Here is a 24,045-nt window from a genome sequence, read left to right as displayed (position 1 = left end):
GCCCAAAGCAAAGTGCATGGGGCAGGTGGCAGCTCACCTCGGGGGCTGCTGCTGGAAAGGTCTTTGTTCCAACACACGGTGCTAGACATGGGCTGTGCACATCTTCCTGGGAAGGAACCCAAGGGATAAAGGGCCAGAATTCTGTTCCTGCTCTCTTAAACAGGTAGGAAATCTAGAAAGAGCAAATTTTAGCTCCTGTGTTTAAGTGCTTCTGGAAAGCAAATTTCACATTCACATTCCACAGGGCTAATTTTGTGTGGACCAGAGTGCACACAAGAACGGTGATATATATGGCTGAAAAGTGGCTCCCAGATGCCAAAACCAGGTTCTGGTATGCCGGCCTGGATCCTTCCAGGGTAACACTAACCATGGCTCTCTGAGCACTTCTACTGTTTCAGCTCAGACATTGCAGAAAAGAAAGGAGACACAGTTTTGTGTTATTTTTAATGTGAGGGTGATAGCCCGAGAGTTGAATACACTGAAAGAGGAGTGAGGATTGATGCCAATATAGAAGATGAAGAATATATTCTCCTTTGGGTGAGTGCAGAAGCCACCTTCCCTACCCCAAGGAGCAGGGCTGAGCAGAGCATTGGGGCAAAATCCCTCCAGTTGTCTTCATCAGAGCCACTGCATCAATGCAAGAAGCACATTCTATAGAACCACAATCCTTTCTATAGGACTGCAACCCACAGGTGTGGGGAAAGGCCCCTACAGGCATGCAGCCCTGGTGTGCTCCTGGCTATGGGGCCAGCTCTGCTCACCCTTAGTGCCCACCCACTCCCTTCTGCACCTACAGCCTTCTGCTTTTATTAGTAGAATAAAGTGCCACTTAAAATACTCATTCTCTGTGAGGCCTGGCCCCATCTTAGTTGAGTGCTTGCCCGTAATGATTCCTGCTTCCCATCTCCCTGTTGAATATACCTGTTCTGCGTGGTCCTCACCGATACCTTTGTTTTTTTCCTTTGGGTTTTCCACCCTTGCTCTGTCATTGCCCAAGACAACGCCATCATTAGTGATGAGGACATCTGTCTTGTTTGCCATTGCTCACACCCCTCTGGTTCTGCCTCAGATGGGGCTGCTTGGATGCCAAAGGTGGAAATAGATTGGGATCTTGCAGTGGGTCTGGGGCTGCATGCATGTTTATTGCTCATTTCATGGGGTATAGTGGTTTCATTGCAGCCACAGCTGCTGGAGCACAGTGGCAATGGGACTGTCTCAGCTGCAGGCCCCGTTGGCCAAAAATCTCATTTTCTGGAGAGAAAAGTCTGAAGCTGTGATGTTTAAAGGCTCAGAAACCAGAAGGGAATTAAACCAGTCGTAGGATTTGGGGGAGTCTGACTCATGACTTTTGAATGCCTGTGGTTGGCAGTGCTGCATAGCTTGTGTTCCTCAACACAATACCACACAACCTCCATGCAAGACTCATTCTACTGACAGAAAAAGCTTTGTACTTTCTGCCTTTCAATCTTTGCATAGCTTCAATTTCCAACCAAGTGTGATGGGTCTGGAGGCTCCTCCAGGCTTCTGCAGGAACATACGCTCTTTGGGGACAGGTAGAACTAAAGTGAAAGAAAAAAGTGGCTTTTAAAGGCATAAAAACCCTATGGCTATGACCACACCTGAGGACACTGAGGTCACTTGTGGCTTTCAGACTTCCCAGAGGCATTTTTAATAGGAATCTGATGGCGAGAGCAGCTTGGTGGCTTGTTGGTTTGACTCAACTTATTGGAAATATCCATGGATGAAACCCTCATGCTAACATGACATAAATCACTGATGTCCACATTCCATGCAAGCACGCAGAGATTAAGTGCCTTGCCTAATACTGTGCCGTAGGTCACTCTGCAAGGGACTGGGAGTGTCTCCAAAGGACAACTGTTGGTCTTCTTTTGCTTGGCTCAGTTGCACAGTGGTAGGCCATAGCTGCAGCTCTGGAGAAGAAGCTAGGGCTGTCTGCCAGAGCATTTATTGGGGTTTTGTCACATTTGGATCCCCCTGGCAAAGCCCTGGCCGTGCAGGGCTCTCACCCGCTCTGTGACTGCCTTCCAGCTGTACTGACTGTGTGAAGCTGTGCAGAATTGCTGATTAAGAGGGTCAATTCTGCAGGCAGCCCTAAAAAAGAAGAAAGTCTGGTCGGTGTCTCACCCTTGAGTGATTCCAAAGCTGCCAGGGGGTCCTGGACCGACACACACCACACCACGATCCTCCAGCCTGACTCTCCTGGATGTTTTCACGGGGCTGAGAACAGCAGTGTTGCAGCACACCACATGGCACTGGCCCAGAAAAGGGACAGTTTTGCCTGGAAAGTGGTGCAGGATGGGTCCCGTGACCAAGATGTGTCTCAGTCCACCAGGAGCTGGTGCTGCTCTGTGCTCCTTGTTCCAGACTCCCCACTCCAGGAGGATAATATTCTGGAGCATCTGTTGCTCCATTTATTTGTACTGTGAGTTGTGCTAGGCACAGATTTGGGACAGAAAACCTGGCAGCTACCTGGTGCAGGTGTGAAAGCCACAGGGAAAGTGGAGCACAGGGTGAGGGTTAGCTTTAGGGTTAACTGGAGCTTTTTCTGCAGATTTGAGCTGCTGAGATTTTGCCCTTCATGCACTGTGCTGTGCATGGGGCTGGTGCCCACAGCTTCAGTCCTGAACTGGGAAAGTCCTCTGCAAGCAGACTGCGACCATCTCCGGGTGGAGAGAGCTCCATGCAGGTGCATCTTGTCTCAATTTACTCCAGCCCCAAAGAGCAGTCAATAACATCTGCAAATCATTTCTACCGCTCATGCCAAAAACCAGGAGATAAAAAAACCCTGTCGTCTGAGCCCGGCTGCCGGTGATTAATGCCGGACCTGCCGGCTGCCTCGGCAGCAGCACCGCGTGCCCCGGCTTTGGGGTGGTGCTTTGGATCTGCTCTGTGCTGCGTTTTGCTTTCGGGGTTGGTTTTTGCTCCCGGTGACGCGATGGCATCTCTCCTGCCGATTTCACGCAGAGGGGCCGGGGCTGCGTAAGCCGCTCCGCTGCGGCCAGGGATAACACGGCGTGATTTATGGGAGCAATCAGTCGCCACTAGGAGCTGGTTAGGAATTTTCCGATGAAACGGGGATTGCGTCAGAAACCGCTGAGTCATCTCAACTGTTTCGTAAAAAATAATAATAATAATAAAAAGAAATAAATAAAAAAAACACACAAAAAAAGTAAAGTCCTTCAGCTTTGGTGGAGTTTTGGTGAAGCACAGAGACCCAGCGCGCCTCTCCAGACCCTCAATGCTTGCCTGGGGACAGCTGTCCCTCACCCCAGTGCTCCCCAGCTCTCAGTATGGCTGCAACGGGATGGGGTCAGGCAGGGTTGGGGTCCCACCCACAGGGTGCAGCCTCCAGCCAAGCCCGAGGCACACAGCGGCTCGCGGAGAGCTGGGCTGAGCTGGCGTCCTCAACGTGAAATATTTTGATGCTGTTAAAATCTCTCATGTTCAGACTTTTCCCTCCTGGTTGTTCCGAAACGGAAAGGGTTTCCTCCTGCGTGTCTCGGGCTGGGATATTTTGAAACGCAGAAGCTGGGTGAACTCAAGTGCTAAATTTTCCCAGTGTCCTGGTCACAGCCAACCGACGGAAAACTAAAAGTTGCAAATCAGCCCGGCTGGATGAATTAAAGCAGGCTGGCAGACGGTTAGCCAAACAGAAAAAGGAGACTTCATTTCCCATGTCAGTTCTCTGGGACAGATGCCTCAGCTTCTCACTGCCATCCCTGGGTCCAAAAGCACGAGGACGAGAGGTGCAGGGGACTCTGCGCCCCACAACTGCTGGGTGACACGTGGTGATGGAGCGGGGTGCTGCCACCGAGGCCATCACGTACCCACGTGCTGCTGCGCTGCTCTGGCTTCTCTCCGCAGCACACACCGAGCAACACGTGCACGGCTGTCACCGAGCCGGGGGGAAGGGGGGGGGAAGGGGATGGGGGACCGTGGTCCCCGCAGATCCCACCTCATTCCCATCGCCCTTCTCTCGCGCGGCAGAAGCAGAGCGAACGACGCTGGTTTCCAACAAACGACACCGAAAACAAAGCTTACGGGAATTTTATTTGCTTTTCGCAGGAGAAAGCCCCGTTCCAGCCGGGAAGCCCATCCTCAGAGTGCTCGGAGGTGGGGGGGGGGGGGGGGGGGGGGTTGAAATGAACCGAGGTGGGGACGCATGCGTGCCGCCTCCCCCCCACCCCCCCCCCCCCGGCCTCCCCGCAGGAAACCGGCTGGCGGCCGCGGGCCGGCGCCGGGGGAGGCGAGGGGTTAACCGGGGTGGGGGCATCCCGGGCCGAGAGGTGTGAATTCCGCCCGCTCCCCCCCGCCCCGTTTCCCCCCTCGCTATAAGAGCGGCCGGCGCGGGCTGGGGGGAGCCACTGCGGCTCCTCCTCGCTGTGAGCCCGGCGCCCGGCAGCGCTTTGAAGTCGGAGGGAGCGGCTGCTGCTGCTGCTCCCTTCCTCTCGCTCTCTCCCTCCTCCCGGTACCGGCTCCGGCTCCGCTCAACCTCCCGGTCCGGCCCGAGGGGTCTACGCTGTCCCCGCGTGGGCAGCGTCGTCCGACCGCATCCCCCCCGGGTCTGTATGCAGGTCTGTATGTTTTCCTCCTCTCCCGGCTCTGAAGTGCTTGCTGGTGGCTTTCCCCCACCCCCCCTTCCCCCTGTTTCCTTTATTCCCCCCTACTTTTATTTAAGCATGAAGCTCTTTCGCTGGATCTAGGATAAACTCTGAGCAAGCTCTTTTATTGGCTTGGAATCAGAAGTGTCTGGGAGTCTTAATGAAAACCAAGTGCAAGGCGAGGCTCAGCCACCTGTCCCCGGGATCCCCGGCCAAGAGCTCTGCGCTTCCATTAATCAATGGATCCGCGATTTGGAGCGCATCCGTGCTCTGAACCGCTGCGTGGGGCGACAGTGGAGCTGAGCTGGGGCTGGGAGCCCCGATGGGGATCTCTGCTGGGCAGATACCGCGGCTGTGCGGGCACTGCCAGCACGTCTGTGCTTCCACAGCTGCACGAGAGCCGTTGTAGGAAGCAGAAGGAGCAGGGAAGTCTCTTTACGCTGCTGCTCTGCAGCCCCTCTCCCACCAGCCTGCTCCCCAGAGGTATGGTCTGGTTGCCCTTTGAGGGGAGTTGGTGTAGGGAGGGATGTATGCTGCTTTTTCTTACAGATGTGAGCTGCTGTGGTTGCCTGAAAGCATGACTTCCTGAAACCTGCCCCGTTTTGGCTCTCACGGTGAACTGTGTCGTGGCTTTGAGCTGGGTTTTAATTAAGGGTTACTCTCTTTCATGAGGCAAATGGGGAAAGGGATGGAAGGCTGATGCTTGGGATGCTCTGTTTCTGCATTCCGGTTGCACGTGGTTTCTTCTCTATGAGAACAGCTGTCTTCAAGAAGTCGGTGGGACTCAGAGTAGAATAAATAAAAAGGAGAAATAATGTCTGTCAATGATATTGCATGTTTGGTGAGATTGAAAAACACTAGTTCTCTAAAACCCAGGCACACTGGTGTCATCAGTGCAGCCTTTGACCTGCAGAAGTGTGGGTTGGCAGATAGCAGCCGAGATGGGGTGGGGACCTCTGCCATGTTGATGTTTCCTTTAATCAGGTACCACCTCTGGATCAAGCCCTTGCAGTCGCTGGTGGTGGGGGTCCTCCCATAGGGAGGGGGTCTTGCTCAGCACGGCGTGGTTACTCCATAGGATGAAGATGCTCAGGTGGAGGTGGAGCAGTGTCTCTGTCAGCGTGTGGTCCTGGCTGAGGGGTGCCCTGGCCCTTCTTATTGTGGGCAACGTGGCCTTTGTGATAGCTCAGGTAAGTGTCACTTTATTTTGGGGTGTCTGGGCTTTAGCATGCTGCTGTGAATGTTCTGGGGATGGGGAAAGGATGAGAACCTCTGTGGCACATGTGAGTGGTGGTGATGCTGCTTCTGGAGCAGCTCCATTGTTCCCATTGTGTGGGTCACACCAGTGACCATGGGGGGGTGTGGGATTCTCCTGAAATGACAAACCTGGTGGCCTTTTAATGGGAACACCTGGACTTGTGCATTGGGGCAACAGTGGGGCAGCTCTGCAGGGCTTTGCTTCAGCTTTTGGCTGCCACTGCCCTGTCAGCTCTCTGGGTTCGTGGTAGAGCAAGAGCCAGAACTTGTGGGTTGTGTGGGAGCTTGGTTTTGCCAACTGGGCTAAACAATGAACGTTTCCTTTCCTGAGGAATCCCAAATATTGCAGTTTCATTCCAGTTTGTAATGAAAACACAATTGAGAAAGCAGAATTTCTTGTAAGAATGGGAATCCCAGACTCGACCTCAGATAGGAAGAAAATGCCCTGGGATGGCACTGAGCAGGGCTGGGTGGGCACTGCAATGAGAATGCTAAATGCTCCTTCTCTCCCAACCCCACTGTGCCTGCAGGACCTGCCTCAGACCTCCAACAGCCTGGAGGAGGGTGCGGATGTCACTGCATACTGGTGGGGCGAGTGGACCAAGTGGACGGCGTGCACGAGGAGCTGTGGTGGAGGTGTCAAGTCCCAGGAGAGGCACTGCCTGAGGCAGAGGTATGTGGGTAGGAAGACCCCGGTGTGTGCCCAATGGGAGTGGCTCTGATCTGGCTCCCTGCTCTGCAGGTGAGCACGTGTAGGGAGGGACTGGATGGCGAACTCTGTGTGAGCACAAGGTGAGCGTGCTTGGGGCATGGTGTTGTGAGGGGCTGCATCCTCCTCAATGGGAGGAGAAACACATAGTCATTAAGACTGGGGACCTTCGTGGTCTTTCCCAGCCTCAACCCACCTCCACCATGTGCACCGACTGTGTCCCTCAGTGCCACATCTCTGTGATTCTGGAGCACCTACAGGGATGATGGCTCCTCTGCTCCCTGGGCTGCTCTGCCAGTGCATCTCTCTTCCTTCTAAGAAGGAATGTTTCCTGGTGTCCAACCTGAACCTCCTCTGGCACCATGTGGGGCCCCCACTTCTTGCCCTGTCACTGTTACCTGGGAGCTGAGGTGCTCTGTGCTGTCCCCAGGGTTTCTTCCTGAAGTGTGGCTCTGCAGTGTGAATGCAGGTCTTGAAGAAGCAGGGAATGATGGTTCCTTTTTTTTTATTATTACTTAAAAAGTGAGTGGGAAGTGTTTCTGACCCCTGTCTAACTGTTATTTCTTTATTCAGACGAAAGTCAGTGAGTGGGCTGGCTAATAAAACTTGCACTGGAACATCCAAAAGATATCAGCTCTGCAAAGTACAAGTAAGGATATCCTTTTTCTCACTGGTGACATTTGATGGAAAAACTGGGAAGCCGTGCTTGCTTCACGTGATGGCATTCCTGGGTCCCTTGGAGTGGAGGTGCTGTTCATCCTGCAGCAGCCACCCTGTTGCCCCTGTAGCAGCTGGAGTTCCCCTCTGGCCCCCATCCCTGCTGTGTTGGGGACCATAAAACCCAGTGGGCTCCCTCTTGTGCCATCTGCCCTGGGGTTTCCCCAGCTGTCCCTGCAGTGGGAGGAGGAGGATGGGGCAGGTGACAGAAGTGCTCCTTGCTGCTGGGTGCCGTGTGCCAGGAGCCTCTCCCACATTTGATGATCATCAGGATGTTTGTGTATCCTGTTCTAGGAGTGCCCCGCGAACGGAAGGAGCTTCCGAGAGGAGCAGTGTTCATCCTTTAACTCCCATGTGTATAATGGAAGAACGTATCAATGGAAACCTTTATACCCTGGTAACAAGACATTCTTTGTGTGCTTCATAACGCTTAGCCAAAATGTTTTGATAGTTATGATGCTACAAAATGCAGGAAGGCTCCTCCTCTGCTGTTCTAAAGTGGTTTTTCAGACACAATCAGCTGCCTCCCAGGTTCAAAGGAGTGTTTTCCAGCTGAGGGGTTACTTAAAAATAAAACAAATATATTTGTGACTGTATCCTTCAGTCTGTTTTGGTCACTGCTCCCAAGGAAGGCAGGCTGGAGGAGGGTGAGGATGTAGGGTGATGCCCTGTGCTGGCAGGGAGCATCCATATCACCCAGTGTCTGCTGAGCTGGGGCCTCTGCACTGCGTTCCTGTGACGTTTGCTCACTCCCACATAATCCATGGGCTCTGCCAAATGTCACTGAGATGGAGTCAGTTCGGTCATCTGGGGTGAGCTATACAAAGCTGCAGCTTTAACTGAGGAGTGAGACTGGGATATATTAGAATAAAAAGATATATATGTATGTGTGTGTGTGTGTATATATATATATATATATATATATATATAGGCACCTAACTCCCACTGAAACCAAGCGTTAAGAAAAACCCAGCTGGTTCTTGGGGATACTGAGATTCCCCCTGGGGACTCGTGTGTCTCAAAATAGGGAGAGGATCTAGCAGAATTTTCCTACTTGGGGGTGTCTGTAGATACCCAACTACAGTTATGCTTTGTGATGTTCCTTACTGTCTCCCTTTGAGCTCCACCAGCCCCTGTCTTCAGCTCCACATCAGGGCTGCGTGCAGGGATGTGGTTAGCTCTGCACAGCCTTGCCCTGCTCCTAGGGCAGGGTGACTGTTTCTATAAACATATTCACTCTTCAAGATGATGATTCACCAGAATAGTGACAGTGAATTGTTTTGTTTTTTAGCAGGCGCTCACGTGTCTCCTGGGGGATTGGCAGGATAATGTTTTGCCATTGATGCTGTCTTGGGCCAGTGGGTATATCGCTGCTCCCTCCTTGAGGAGTACAACCTGGGGGGGGTCTGCTGCAAGCATGGATTTGTCACTTGCTTCCTGTGGGTATTGTGAAACATCTGCAGAAAGCAAGGGGCAAACTGAGCCCAACTTGGGGGAATGCCAACGGGGAAGGTCTTGCATTATAAACTGATGTGGTTTTGAGCAGTCTTGTATGTCTATTTATAACAACAAACACTTGTGCTAGTTGAATGTATGCTTTAAGTATTGATAAGTGAATGTGCATATGTGTAATATATATTATGTGGCTGCAAGCCCTTGCACAGCACAGTGGCTGTGATGCTGGTGGTACTGTTGCCAGCAGCAGGCTCCAGCACTGGGGCTGTGCAAAGGCTTGCAGCAGTGGGCTGCCAGGAGCACAATCTCCTGTCCAACCTGCAAGCACAAGAGATTGTGGCTCCTGCAGCACTGGCTGCCGTGCAATTGTGTTGCTGCTGCTGTTGTTTAGCTTGGCAGAGATTCATTTGACATTGGTAGGATGAAAGTTATTGTGTTTCTGCTGTTTTGAATGTGTCTCTATATCCTTTCCCCTTAGATGACTATGTTCACATTTCTAGCAAGCCCTGTGACCTCCATTGCACCACTGTGGATGGTCAGAGACAATTAATGGTTCAGGCTCGGGATGGAACATCCTGCAAATACACTGATTTCCGAGGGGTTTGCGTGTCTGGAAAATGTGAGGTTGTTAAACATTATAGCAAAAATATTGTTAGTAGCATTCAGAGAGGTACAAGGGGTGCAATATTTGCCTGACCCGCAGTACTCTGTGCCTTTTCTAGCCAATTGGCTGCGATGGCATTCTCTTTTCCACCCACACCTTGGATAAATGTGGAGTTTGCCAAGGAGATGGGAGCAGTTGCACTCATGTGACGGGGAGTTACCGGAAAGGAAACGCTCATCTGGGTAAGGCTCAAAGGGTCCCTTTGCTTTGTGTTTCTAGCTGCATTTGTTTCTTCAGTAAACTGCTTCAAGCTCCCACGGAGCGTCCTTCATCATCTTTTCCCGCGTGTCCTGTGTGTTGATGCTCTTAGAGATGTGGGCAGGGAGTTCCTTTCCGTGCCCCTTCTCTGGAACCTGAGCTCTGTGAATGGTGCAGCAGGGTTATGTAAGAGGTTGGTTTGATTACCCACAACCTGGTAAAAACAGAAATAAATGCTCTGTAATAACAGGAAACGAGGATATTTTGAAAGACCAGGATTTCCATGCTTAGCATAAAGCAACAGAACCTACTGGTCCCAAGTACAGTGCCCTAAATCAGGCGTGATTAGTGCTCTCTGGGGATCAGTTGGAGGCAGAGTGAGCTGCAGTGCTGCCAGCAGGATTTGTCCCTTTTGCTCACGAGTTGCAGTGCTGTCTGCTGAGCATTGTGTTCATAGAGCTCATTACAAAGTTCTCCTTTCATTAATCTGTAGTTTCCTGCAGGCTATTCCCTGGTAACTCACATTCCTGCTGGAGCAAGGGATATCCAGATAGTGGAACGGAAAAAATCTGCAGATGTTCTGGGTGTGTATAACCTCTTGATACTTCCCTAGAATGCATGTGTGCTGGCTAATACTTGTTTCAGCATTGAGTATGAGTGTAGCTTTATTGCAGACATAAGCCAAATCCATTGGTGTAAATCACAGCCGTGCATTTCTCCTCACTGCAGCCTGAGCACCTGGACTGTGTATTTGTGTATTCTGATAGCTCTAATGTGGAACTGTTGGTCACCTTTGCTGCTGCTGTAGTGCAGTTTGAATAGGTTGGTGCCACGTGACAACCAAGTGACCTCAGCTCTCCTGTGATGCCCTCGATCTCTCCCTGCTTGGGGAATGTGCAATATCCACCTGGCAGCAGCACCATGGGGATGGCTCATAGGCTGATCTCAGAGTTGGAGAGGGCAGAGCTGCTCTGTGGGGTTGTATGAGAATCTGGGCTTGCCCAATGGAGGTGCGTGTCTGCTGTCATGCTCTGATGCTGTCTCAGAGGCTCGTGGCGTTGCACAAGAGAGTTTGAACGAAAAGGCTTTATTAAGGGCAAGTCCTGTATAGCTCTGGATGAGCCTTGGGCCAGAGCTGGGTGAGATGTGGTCAACTAAGGGCTCCTGGAGAGCCATCTCCATCTGTAACCTGTGCTGGTGCTGTGGGCTGATGTGCCTGGGAGTTTGCAGTGCAGAGGAAAGCATAGCCCAGGGTTGTAGGCATGTACCTGCACAATACACGTTGGGAACACAACATCTGACAAATGCATTACAGTGCAGGAGAAAACATGTCTCATTACTGTGACACTCCAGTAATTTCATAGTCTGCCCAAACAAATGGCAGTGTTACCTCTCGCCTTTGGTGGAACTGATTTTTGTTTTCTTTCTCTTGTCTTAAGCTGTGGCTGATGAAGCTGGGTACTATTTCTTCAATGGGAATTACAAAGTTGACAGCCCAAAGAACTTCAACATTGCAGGCACGGTGTTCAAGTACCGCCGGCCCATGGATGTCTATGAGACTGGCATAGAGTATATTGTCGCACAAGGGCCAACAAACCAAGGATTGAACATAATGGTATTCTTTGGCTTGTCACATCTGTGACTGGAGTGGTAGGGAAGGGGGAAGCTGTGTTGGGTGGAGGAAGGGCCACACCATCTAAAACCAGAGTTTTAATTTGCTTCTAGGCAACCAGCCAGAGCTCCCTTCCTCTTCCTCCTACCTTCCCTGTGTCCATGGGCTTCCCTGAAAGGAAAGGGTTGGTTACCTGGTCACCTGCCCCTCATTCCCTGTCATACCCCAAAAAGGGGATTTGTGCACGTGGACAGTAACCTCTGAGATGACTCTCTTAAGCCTCAGCAGTTGCTCAGCTGCTGGGTAGGAGCTGCTTGTGAATTTGCGTGTTGCATACTAACCCTTGGAAAAGTGTGTTGGGCTTCAATTGTATAAAGCTGGCAATGTGATGGAAAGCAGATTGGAAATAGTGAGGTAGATACTCACCAACTGTCAAGTCCAAGATGAATCATAAACTTTGAATGCTGTATATTCACTGCATCCATTAACAATGTCATGTTTGCTAGGTCTGGAATCAGAATGGCAAAAATCCATCCATCACATTTGAATACACTCTCTTGAGGAAGCCACACTCGAATCTCCAGCCCATCTACTACACCTTTTCTGAGTCAGATAGTGAAGAAAGCAGAGAGTTTGATGGAGATGTGCCATTGGGTTTTATCCAACACAACGCAACCTATTTTGGGAAAGTCTCCAAGGAAAGGATAGACTTGGAGAACCAGGTGTTTGGAAGACAGGACACGGAGGAAGATTTAAACTTGAGCAAAGGTCAGGAAACCAATGAGGTCTATGAAAGAGCAGAAACAATTGACTGTGAGCCAAAACTGAAGGGCAAACCTCCCAAAGGTAAGGAGGAGACTTGGGCCTCACTGTTCTGTTCTCAGAGCTCTGGTGGAGAAACGCTCTGTTTCTAACTCTAGTGATCCTGTTGGTTTGTTTGGAAACCTTGGAAAGTTCTTTAAAACATCTCTGCTCATGAATCCTCTTTGCCCTTCAGGTTCTGGTTTCTGGTGGGTGGGGGATGCCGTGGGTAAGCTCTCCCCACTGATGCCCCATGGTGCTTTGCCTAATGCTCAAGGGAGGGAGCTCTAGGTGTGCCGGTCTCCCCCATCGCAGCCTCCTTTCTCACTTTCCACTCTTCCATAGTCCCAACAATCACCTTTCCACTCCAGTCCTTCAGGCATCCCAACACAAAGCTGCCCTGGGGGTCTTTCCTGCATGGCATGTGGGCTTGGGACTATTGGGTACCATTCTTACCTCTGTTATTGCTTGGGTCCCTGCTGCTGTGTGCTCGGCTCTCCTCCTTGGGCTATGCAACTGCAAGATGAGGCCCAAAGGGAGCTGTGGGCTCTTTCCAAGTGGGCACAACTCCAAAGGTTCCTCTCCCAAGACCCCTACTTCCACTTGCCCCTCAGATGGCTGCTCAGGCTCTGGTGTATCCCTGCTGCTTGGGGCTGCTTTCGCCTCCCAGCCCAAATGCATTTTTGTGGTTGTCACTGTTGTTTCCCCTGTTGGCTCCAATCTAGATTCAAACGTAACCAGGTCTACGTACCAGACAGACCATGACGACAGGGACTTCGACCCCAGGTTCACCTCCAGGGAATTCCTTTTGGAGAATGCCATCACAGACAAGCTGCTGGATAAGACCTCTGACTCAAAGGAGCTGGTGCTCAACATGACCATGAACAGCATCTTTGCCCAGGGAGACCCAATCAACTCTGTGGGGTCCCACATTGACAGTCTCTATGTCGACTACGAGGACACTGATGGCATTGTGACCTACACCGTCAATGGCACCTACATGGACCTGAGCAATGGCAAAGCCACCAATTCATCTGCAGAGACACCGTTTTCAAATGCCACTGTCACCGTGACCGGTTCTCAAGGGAACAGAACCCACAAAGCAAGGTAGGAGGCATATCTTCATAGTCAGTTCTATTTATTGTTCTCAACTCATAATAGCACTGTACTCCATACAGACTCCATTGCTTAATTTGTCTTCTTTGGAAGCCAGAAGGTAAGTGGGGGGTAGGATGTCACAAAGATCACAGTCCCCACTAGGGATTGATTGGGAAGGGGCAATGGTTTGAGTGGAAAGCTGAGTGAGCCTCTGAGCAAGGGGAAAACTTGCCCTCCTCAGTGGGGCTGTTGATGAGGCCATGCTGATGGCTGTCAGCTTGCCTATTGCTCTCTGCCTGTCACAGCACATCATCAGAGTTTATGAAAACAAACAAAACTCAAAACCCTAATTCCTTCTTCTATCTTGATGTCCCATTCTGATTTCCCTGGGCTCCTTTCTCCTAGTTCTGATGCAGCAGAAGCTGGTCCTGGGTCCTTTCTATGCACCCCACTGATTGCCACCCATGGTCCTCCTCCCCTGGGCTGGTCCTGCTGCTTCACTGCTGCTGGAGAGGCACAGCAGAGCACGAGCTTTTGTGCAGGGCCTACAGGAAGAAATAGCCTGGGTTTGTTGCCTTAATGGAGGAAGAAACAGTGCAATTAATCACTGCTCTGATAAGAACATCAAAAGCACTCAGTTGGCAGCTTGAAGTGGTTGATAATAGGGCTGGCACTTCAGGATCCCTTTGATGGCTGGCTTTGAGTGGTAGTGTTACAGAAGTGCAGTGGGGAAGCTTAAAAAGGAAGTGTGATCTGTCTCTAGCAGTATAATTCACTTGGACAAGGCTGTGTGAAAGTCTCAGGACAGTACTTCTTCCTCGTGGACGTGAGGACACCTCTTGAGATGCCCCAGGGCTCTCAGCAGCATGTTCCTAGTACAGAGCAGAACAGTGATCAGCAGTCCTTGCGTGAAGTCACAGATGAGAGCATTCCCTAGAGAGCTTGGCCATGTCACATAGGCACAGCTGTGGGTTTGGGTCCCTCCTGGCTTGGCTGAGTGCACAGCTCCTTTCTGTGCTACTTCAGCTCCACTGTCCAGTTCCCACTGCTGAAACATGGGTTGGGATGCTGAATTTCAGGAGATGAAAAGCACTGTACAAATGCTCTCTGGTTAGAGTTAGCTGTATTTATCTAGAACTTATGCTAGCTTATGCTAAAGAAAATGTCCATGCAGCCAAACATATCAACAGACTTCTTAATGATAAGAACACTTACACATTGCCACGGGCTTGTCTATCATCTCTTCTTGTGGCTTGGCTTGGAAACCCTGCCTCTGCTGCCAAAGCAAGCACTTTGTTAGCACTCTGACAAGCAAGGGCAGCGTCTCAGCTCCCTGCAGTGCTGCTCTCCGGGGTGAGCAGGAGCCTGCCCTCCTCCCAGCACCCTCTCTGGGTGGCCTTGGGCAGCACCCTGTAACCTACACCTCCGTTTCAGGAGCTGTTAAATGGGCCTGATGCTTTCCTGCCTTCCCAGGCGGAATTGCACGTGCTTTGAAACTCAGAACAATGTGACTGTTGCAGGAAAGCAACCTGTCAGTGCCTTGAGTGTAGTTACCTGTTCTAAGCAAAACAAGCCAGCATCTCTCTTCCCATTATCCTCAACCATCTCTGTCAAAGATGCAGAGGCACAGCTCAGGGATTTAAGCCCATCCAGGAAAGGTACCAAGCATTGCACTTTTCTTCCATTGCTTCCCTTGGCTCTGCTCTGCAGTGTTTCCTCTTCCCACCACTCTCTGGAATGAAATGTATTTTTCAGATCTAAACAATAACAGCTGAAAAAGCTGTTAGCTTTCTGAATTTGGGAGCATCATCAAAAAAAAGTGCTGTATGTCACAGAGCTTCACCCTCCAGCCATTTGTGAGCTCCCTTAGCAACATGAGCATGTGTATGGAAATAGTGTGATAGCACAGTGTGGGGTCTTGCCCCTGATCCCACCAACCATGGGTAGGGTGCTGGAGGGTGAGGTGTGTGGGGAGCAGCACAGGGGCCAGGCCTGTTCCTCCTACAGGAACAGGAGCTTGTTGTGCTCCAGAAGCTGTCCTCCAGGAGTTATCTTCAGCTGCCCTTGTTAGGGTTTCTCCTCCTGCTACAGGGCTGGTTTCTGGGAGGACAGGCAACCAGAGCACCAGCTGCTGCCAAAAGGGATGTTTGTTTCTGCTGCCCCATGAAAGGGTTTCACTGGAAGGCAGCAGCTGGGGCTGCTCCTGGCACTGATGGTCTGGTGCTGCTGCTGCTGCACGAAGAAGAGAAGCAAAATGCAGGCAGGGAAGAAAATGTTATCAGAATGCTTCTAATAAATAGAGAAAAACCCAGCCGTGTTGTTTATAGGACGGTGTGCTGCTGTTGGCATTTAGAGAGCAAAACCCTGCTTTCTTTTTGCTGGAGATGACAAGAGCTGAGTGCCGTCCTGTGATCAAATACCTGGCTCATTCAGACTTATCCCTGTGACATCATTACACATGGAAGTCTTTTAGGATCATGTTAAAGGGGCAGTGCTCATGGGTTTTCTGCCCTCAGATGCTTATTTTATTTTCCCCCTGTGAAGCTGGGCAAGGCTACCTCAATCCCAGGGCAGTGTGGTGCTGGCATTGATGCCTTAGAGCAGATGAGTGAGGTCCCAGCCCCAAATTGCAACGTAAAACCCAGACATCTATTCCCGTGGCTCTTCCTGAACACTGTCCTGGGGTCAGCACCAGGGCTGCTGGTGCCAGAGCTGCTTGGCAAGATGAAGCACTATGTAAGTCAGGGTGGTTTTTGGGGGTGCAAAATTAGCCACGTTTGTTTCAGTTCCCATTTGAATGCAGGAAATGACTGTTGTGTTGAAATGAGAGCCAAAATCACCAGGGGAAGGGAGGGCTGTGTGTAATCCTCCTGGAGGATCACTGGAAGGAGGGTGGGTCTGGAAGGAAACATATGGATTCTCAGTGTCAGGGTGGATTGGATAGGCTGGACGTGAACTTACAAACAACTTAATAAGGCAATCCCAGAGCTTCTGCTGCCTAGAAATCGTAAAGCTGCGTATCTTGCCAGGCCAGGGACGGCTGGATGTCAGGATGCAGCCTTGTTCCAATCAGCGTAGGCACCTCCAGGCTCTGGACAAAGGTCTGAGGACCGAAGCCTTCTGTTGGGAAGGTGCCGTATCCCTGACGTGTTACAACACTCCGGGGTGTACGTCGCACCGGGGGAAGCCGTTGTTCTTGGTTTGACGATGCTTTTTCACACACCAGGCTGAATCTGTTCTCCCTTCCCCAATGGCATTACGCGTTTGACCGTAGCGTGAACGTGAGCGGTGCGAATCACGCATCCAAACCAAAACAATCCAGCGAGAGTGGCCGAGGCAGCAGGTAGGCGAGCGGCATGCCTTCGTGTCCCAAAGCTAAAGCGTCAGGCTGCTGAGAGCCCGAGGCAGGAGCTGGGAGCAGCCCAAGCCCAGCAGCGCCGGGAGGAGATGCTGCTCCTTTAGCCGCTGTACGCCGAGGGCCAGGTGTATTTGAGCAGAGAATGCAAACTTTTTGTGAAGTTCTGAACTGTTTCTACTTGTGGGTATTTTTATCCCATTCTCTCTATTTCTAGACAGTGGAAGCTCTGCCTCTAACCGGGCTGGGGATTCTACTTGGGGCTCAGGACAGGTATGTTGTGAAACGAAATGAAACAATTCAAACCAACAAACCCCAAAAAATCAGAGCAACCAAACCCAACTGACAAACAAAGCCAATCCCCTCCCAAACCCAACCTGCTCACAGATGTGTCTCTCTGACGTGGCATGTCACGGCTCTCCTTGTAAACGCTATTTTATTTTTTATTTTTTTTTGTTTGTGCTTGTTGCTAGAAACAGATTGAAGTTGTTAAGAAAGGGCCAAGGTGTGAGTGCTGCTGACATGTACAGGTGGAAGCTTTCCTCCCATGAACCCTGCAGCTCTACATGCACCACAGGTAGTTACGAGAACAGCCCCAGCGGTGTGAGTCGCGCTACGTCTGGTAGGGATGGGAAGGACCTGGTGATGCACAGGGGATTTCTCCATCTTTCAGCCCTATGTAGCACTTACCAGCCCTGCAGGGTCACAGTGCTCGTGCTGGGTTTCAGCTCCTTCAACCTGAGCAGCTGACAGCGATGGGATTGAAGTGTGTGCTGCCAAGCTCCTCTTTTCACTTTTTCTTTTGTTTCCCTTCCCCTTTTGAACATTCAGAGGGCTTTGAAAAGCTCAGCTTCTTTCTGACAGAGCAGAATCGGAAGGATTGTTCCGCTCTGGCAGGAAATGAAGCGGTAGTAGGCTTTTTGATTTGGTTTCACACTCCTGCTGCCCCCTGTACCTGATCTCAGCTGTGATGCTCTCAGCCTGGAATGGTGACATACCTGCCCCAATCTGCCCTCTGCTCCTTTTTCTTTAATTTCCCTCCCCCCTTTTTTTTTTTTTAATCCTCAGGACACTGCTTTCCAGTGCCACACTGCTCACCAGTGTGGTCTCAGGAGTAATCCTGACACTATGGGGCTTCTGGCATTAAAGGAAGGGGGAAAGAGGAGATTGTAGTCCTGAGGATGCCCAGTTTGCAGCTAGCAGGGGGAGGTTTAACTTAGTTTGCCTTTCTCATTACCTTTTCCTGGTGACATTTTTCCTGGTGACATATTGCAGAGAAACTGTGCAATGTCGAGAGCTGCAGATGTTTCATACATTCCTGAGAGCTGCATCTGCCATTATCTGCAGATATTGCAGAGCAGCAGGTTTGTCCCCAAAATCCCCAGAAAGGCTAGGTAGTGTTCTGTCCCCCAAGCCAGGCTGCAGCCAGGCTCCGTGCCAGTACTGGAGGTGATATGGAAATGGTTGGAATGGATCAGGGGCTGTTTCCGTGTCACCTCCACCTGCCAGCCTGGAAGTAGGGAGCAGCCCAGCAGACCCTGAGTATTTTCTATGTGAACACAATGGTTGTGTGTTGTTACTGGTGCTGAAGCACGATGGCTGGACCCGCTTTCAGCCTCAGCCCTCACCTGTGTTGGCTCTGGTGGCCATCACGGCCCTTCCTGCTGGGCAGCATCCTCCCCGTGGGCAGAAAGGCTGGCTTGCTGCTTTCCTTCAGCAGGAAGCTTTGGAAAATGCAGCTGAAAACATCACTAAAAAAACAAACAAAAAAATTGGGTGTCAGAATCACCAGGTGTCCTCTGTTGTGTGTGTGCATTCTCTTTGAAACCAGGAGTGATGTCCACGTATGCCATGTGCGTCCGCTATGATGGGATCGAAGTGGATGATACGTACTGTGATGCCATGACCCGCCCCGAGCCCGTCCATGAGTTCTGTGCTGGGAGAGAGTGCCAGCCAAGGTATGGGGCCCAAACCTCTGCCCTCTTTGGCATCCTAAACACGACTGTGGTTTGCTTGTAATCAGAGTGAAGTGTGAAGTGTTGGCAGAGATGGGAACGTGTGCTGGATTCCCTTCCGATGCAGATTATCAAAAAAAAACCAAACATGTTTTGGATTGCAGTCTTGAGTGTCTCATGTGTGGCTCATGCCCCAGTAGAGCAGAGATGCGCTCGTTGTGGGGAGCAGCAGTGGTTGGTGTCTGTTGAAGGGGTGTTGACACTGTCAGACCATGAGCAGTGCAAAGAGAGAAGTAGATTGTGGCACCCCGAAGGATGCCTGCACCCCTCCAGCTTCCCGCTGACAGCATCCTTTCTCTGGCTGTCCCTCAGGTGGGAAACCAGCAGTTGGAGCGAGTGCTCCCGCACCTGCGGGGAGGGCTACCAGTTCCGCATCGTGCGCTGCTGGAAGATGATCTCTCCGGGCTTTGACAGCTCTGTCTACAGTGACCTCTGTGAGTCGGCCGACATCACCCGGCCCGACGAGCGCAAGGTCTGCAAGAACCCGGCCTGCGGGCCCCAGTGGGAGATGTCCGAGTGGTCAGAGGTAAGCTCTGGGGATTCAGAATGACCCATGGACATCACAGGGGAACCTGTTAGGACCCTGTCCGCGATGGTTTCCAATGGACCAGTGTGCATCAGTTAATAGTATTTTTTTTTTTTTGCCCTATAATAAACCCCTGGATCTCTTCCAGGATGGGCCAGCCAGCACTAGTGATCACTTTATTTTAGTAATTCAGCATGCATAGTGCTGGTGCTGCCCCTGAGACTGGAGTGCATCGCACCTTTGGTGCACAGGGAAATGGGAATGGAGTTGGCATGAAAATGGTGTTGCCATCACCTCCTCTTCCTCGCCTCCCACTGCACCTCACCATGATGAGAATGGCACCCATGCAGAATGAATGAAACCCGTTCCTCCCAGAGCCTTCCAAATCCATGCATGGTCATCAATCCCCATCTCCTTCCCTCCTCAGGCTGGGTGAGCCATTTCCATCACGCTGCTGATGGAGGGCTGCTCCTTTCTGATACTGCAGGATGTTTTGACTTTCCCAGTCCAGCAGAGTGAAGCTCCCTGCACACATGCTCTTGCAATATTTTGGCTGGCAGAGTGAACCAGAGCTGCTTATTTTACCAAAACCCCTCTACACCTCCAGCATGTGTCAGAGACAGATTGCTTGAGACAACCCTGCAGCCGCTTGCTCTGAGCCAGCAGTGGAGCTAATCTAATTTGGATTGCATCTGAAGCTGGGTGCCAAGTTGGCTTGGGAAATAAGCCCCCCAAAAAAGCACATTTTGGAGATCTGAGGATTAACGTATCAGTGCAGTGCGTCGGAGCATGGGGGACTGCAGTAACTCAACCCCAGTTTTAAACAACGTCACTGGGCTGCGTGGTGCCGAATTTATCCGCAGAATAAAAGCCTCAGAGCTGTGGTTTCAGCACGAGTTAGAAATGCAAAACCCTCAAAAGCATCTTCCAGTTGCCACCAGCCCGTACCCATCCCCTGTGTCCCCCCTGTCCCCCCAACAGTGCTCCGCACGGTGTGGCGAGCGCAGCGTGGTGACGCGGGACATCCGCTGCTCGGAGGAGGAGAAGCTGTGTGATGCCAGTGCCCGGCCCCTGGCTGAGAAGAACTGCACTGGGCCGCCCTGTGACCGCCAGTGGACTGTGTCTGACTGGGGACCGGTGAGACGTGGGGAGGGATGGGTGGCACCACCCGGGTCGTGCTGTGACTTCAGGCATGCGGCAGCGCTTGGGTTTGGTGGGGTCCTGGCCTTGGTAGTACTGATGCTCAGAGCCCAGGAAATGACCCTTTTTACTCCATTTATGCTTCCTGCACGCTTCTGCCCTCTCTTTCTCGAGCTATTTTTACCCAGCTTTTATCCTATGGCTAAAAATAAGCAGTTTCTATGGCAGCAGCGGCGCTCTGAAGCTCTGCACACCTCGGCTGGAGCAGCCCCTGCCTCCCCCCCCCCCCCCCCCAAGGTGCAGGGCAGCAAATGGGGACATCCAGAGCTGCTCACTTGGTTCCTATGAAAACTGCCCCATGTTTCCCTGTTTGTGGCACTTTCTGCCTGTGCCAAGTCTGGCTGGGATGGGGATGCATTGTCTCCCCAGGGTAGGAAGTGCAGCGGGCATTTGCTTTCTTATTGCAATCCCAAGCATCCCTGCATGAGGTGGGGATGGGGAGGATGCGTGCACGCCTCAGTCCCCATCCGTGGAGCTGGGACCGTGCTGACCACCTGCTGTGCCCGCTGTGGTTTCAGTGCAGCGGCGGCTGTGGGCAGGGCAGGATGATCAGGCACGTGTACTGCAAAACCAGCGATGGGCGCGTGGTGCCAGAGTCACAGTGCAACCTGGAGACGAAGCCACTGGCCATCCACCCCTGCGGGGACAAGAACTGCCCGTCACACTGGTTGGCACAGGACTGGGAACGGGTAAGGACTGGGGACGGGGCGGTGCGTGGTGGTGCTAATGGAGGATGCTCATGGTGGGGAACCCCGCAGTGCAACACCACGTGCGGCCGGGGTGTGAAGAAGAGGATTGTGCTCTGCCTGGAGATTGTCAATGGCAAGATCAAGACCCACAACCCCACTGACTGTGACGTGGCCAAGAAGCCTGTGGAGGAGACGACGTGCTTTGAGCGGCCGTGCTTCAAGTGGTACACCACCCCCTGGTCAGAGGTAGGTGGGGGTAAAGGGTTGGCTTTGTAAGATGTTTTCCTGGGCACGTGGCTTTGTACCAAGGGCTGCACACCTGCAAAATACCCCGTGGAGCTGAGTGAAGCTCTGCAAGGGAGCACAGAGAGGGGCCCCTTTGTTTTGCTGTAGTGGCTCTGACAAAACGCAGGCAGGCCTTGTTTCATCATGCAGATCAGGAGCATGAGTTATTTGGGGTTAACTTTGGCTTTTTCTTTCCCTTTTTTATTTCTTCTTTTTTCTTTTTCACCACCTTTTCCTATTAGCACGTGGATGCTGCAGCATAGGTACCCCACAGGTGGGCAGGGAGCAGAACTGAGGCTCTGGGAGCTGCAGGTGATGGTGGGGGCAGGCTGGAGTGGTGTGGGATGCCCCAGTCCTGCAAGGGGCTGCAAAGTGCTGATCCCAGCTCCCCACAAGAGGACCCCAACGCAGTCCTTTTCATCCGCCTGGAGCTCATTTTGTTTAGTCTTGGAAAGTGTCGTGGCAGCCTATAATTAGCCCAAGAAACCCTGCAGTAATCCCCATGTGAAGAGGCGGCCAAAGGGCAGCAGGCAGCGAGTGCAAGCCAGGAGTGGGTCTGCAAAGCCCCCCAGACACATTGCATGGACACCAAACGCAGTGCCTACACCCTGCAAGCTGTGGGATCACAGCCTCCCGGTGTCACTAAGCAATGTCTGAGCCACACACAGCTCATCTGTGGCCCTTCTCAGGGAGCAGTGCTCAGTGAGGGGCGGTGCTCACCCCATAGCTTCAGCCGCTCCGGTGGCTTTTAGCTCAGCACAGCCCCCTGTGCTGGGGGGTTCTCACCCCACACTCTCTGTTCCCCAGTGCACCAAAACCTGTGGCATCGGCGTGAGGATGCGGGATGTCAAGTGCTACCAGGGGAAGGACATCGTCCGTGGCTGCGACCCACTGGTGAAGCCAGTGGGCAAGCAGACCTGTGACCTGCAGCCCTGCCCCACCGAGCCCCCAGGTGAGCCCCCCCACCCAGCAGCACCCCCCTAGCATTCATTTTCTGCTGCCATCTCGATGTTCGTCCCAGGGGTCTGCCCTCTCTGTGCCCTGATAAGAGCACTGTGTGCAGGTATCACTGTGTGTCTACATGTGACCCCATTAAATCAAGTGGAGAGCTCACAGGCAGCGTGCTCTGACCTTAAGATAAAAGGCAGCTACAGGGAGCTGACTTGGGTGGTGCTTCTGTGTGATTCCAGCTCATGTCTAGGAAGTTTTTTGTCTGTGCCATTATTTTAATGATTTTTGGTCTCCGAATGTCCTGTGGGATTTGTAACTATCTCATTATCTGACTCGTCTGCTGGCTCAAAGCCCCTGTGATCTTCAGCAAACACACGGTTCTAATTCTTTAATAGGATTTGAGAATAAGGCTGATGTGGGAGAAGAGCAGGGAGGCAGGAGGGAGGCCTGGGGCAGCTCCTGGCCCGGCGGGTGCCTTTGCTGATGGCTCTGCCTCCTCTGTGGGTTAGGGATGCAGTGTGGGGCTTTGGAGTCTTCCCATGGTCCCATTGTTGCAGGCTGTTGTCATGCTTCCTATAGACTATTCAGACTTGAAGCAAAATACTGTTCTGGAGGGAGCTGGGGGAGTGTTACAGTGACTTTTTTTTTTTTTTGCTTTCCTCCCTCTCTCCAGCAGCTCATTTGCCCCCAGATTCCTCAAAGAGGATTTTTGGGAGGGAGTTATTTTGCTGGGGTCATCCTGTGCACTTCCATGGGCAGCTCAGTCCAGGGTCCCCCAGTGGTTCCAGTGATCTCTGGGCAGCTCTATTCCATAGAGAAGAGCCTGAGCTACGGAGTGGGACCAAGTGAAGCTCCCTGGGTCAGGCCAGGTGTGGTGGAACGTGACCCTTGACTTGGGTGGATGATGATATTCATGGAGAAAGCACACGGCTTTTCCAGGGGATGCACTCATGTTTTGCACAGCCACACCTTGGGCTGTGTGTGGTACCGAAGGGCATCGTTTCTGCTTGAATTATTATTGTTGGTTGCTTTCTTTTATTCTTCCCCTACCCATGCCTTTTTTTTTTTTCCCCCTCTCTCCCCTACAGACGACAGCTGCCAGGACCAGGCAGGAACCAACTGTGCTTTGGCCATCAAAGTGAACCTGTGCAGCCACTGGTACTACAGCAAGGCCTGCTGCCGCTCCTGCCGCACACCCCACTCCTAGTGTGGGGTTGGGGCCTGCAGCCCCACAAGTGAGCACTGGGGATGCTCCTTCCCTCCCTCCCCCAGAGTGGAGAGGTGTGGTGCCAGCACGGCTTGCTTTCAGAGCTGCTGTACATTGGTTATCAGAGCTGTACATAGGATCGTGTATATTTGATTCCCCCAACAGCAAACGTTCACGTGGTTTCACAAGGTCTTGTCCTTTGGTTTCTTTTGCCTGTGCAAGTTTGGGGGTGGGCACGGACCCTTTGGAGTGAAAGCACCAGCGTGTTCCCTAGCAGAGGGGGTGAGTGCCTCCTCCCTCCTTTATCCCCAATGCTTTCTCACATTTAAGGTGATGGGAAGCTGATTTTTGTTTGCTAAATGAACTCAAGCCCAAGCCCTCTTTTGTAATATGTAGGTGTATACTTTCTCAGAGGATTTTATCTAGTAACCAAATCTTAGTTCCATAGTCCTTACAAAAAAAAACCCTCGTAATGCTGACATATTGTATATAATATGGAAACATAACTGCACTTTATATCACAAAAAAAAAAAGACGTGCTCTTTTTTTAATATATTTGTTTACAGACAGTGAACTTTATCCACATAATCATTAATTTGTACTCATATGTATATTTTAATAAAGTTGTCATATTTATGGTGGTATTTTGTTTTATTCTCCAGTTTGTAGAGGATGGGGGGTGCT

The 24,045-nt window shown here is 51.7% G+C and overlaps 1 protein-coding gene across 2 annotated transcripts; it reads left to right on the top strand.

The window, feature by feature from the left end:
* The first annotated feature begins 5,534 nt into the window (after positions 1-5,534).
* ADAMTSL2 (ADAMTS like 2) lies at positions 5,535-23,979 on the top strand. 2 transcript variants are annotated; one of them, XM_065737240.1, is made up of 19 exons: positions 5,535-5,606; positions 5,701-5,812; positions 6,410-6,552; positions 7,162-7,237; positions 7,600-7,702; positions 9,239-9,384; positions 9,483-9,606; positions 10,126-10,206; positions 11,062-11,237; positions 11,741-12,080; positions 12,761-13,142; positions 16,962-17,065; positions 18,320-18,446; positions 18,816-19,029; positions 20,011-20,166; positions 20,748-20,918; positions 20,988-21,164; positions 22,011-22,155; positions 23,243-23,979. In XM_065737240.1, the coding sequence occupies exons 1-19, from the start codon at positions 5,584-5,586 to the stop codon at positions 23,359-23,361; spliced, it is 2,919 nt and encodes a 972-aa protein (XP_065593312.1). In that variant the 5' UTR covers positions 5,535-5,583; the 3' UTR covers positions 23,362-23,979. The 2 variants fall into 2 exon arrangements, with proteins under 2 accessions (XP_065593312.1, XP_065593313.1); XM_065737241.1 differs by lacking the exons at positions 5,535-5,606; positions 5,701-5,812; positions 6,410-6,552; positions 7,162-7,237; positions 7,600-7,702 and having other exon boundaries at positions 8,465-9,379.
* Positions 23,980-24,045: the final 66 nt, after the last annotated feature.

Source organism: Cyrtonyx montezumae, unplaced genomic scaffold, assembly GCF_038088225.1.
Source record: "Cyrtonyx montezumae isolate F1298 unplaced genomic scaffold, pur_monq_1.0 scaffold_20, whole genome shotgun sequence".
Classification (NCBI taxonomy): Eukaryota; Metazoa; Chordata; class Aves; order Galliformes; family Odontophoridae; genus Cyrtonyx; species Cyrtonyx montezumae.
The sequence above is the reverse complement of the archived record's forward strand: the minus strand, read 5'-3'. Positions and strand labels throughout refer to the sequence as shown.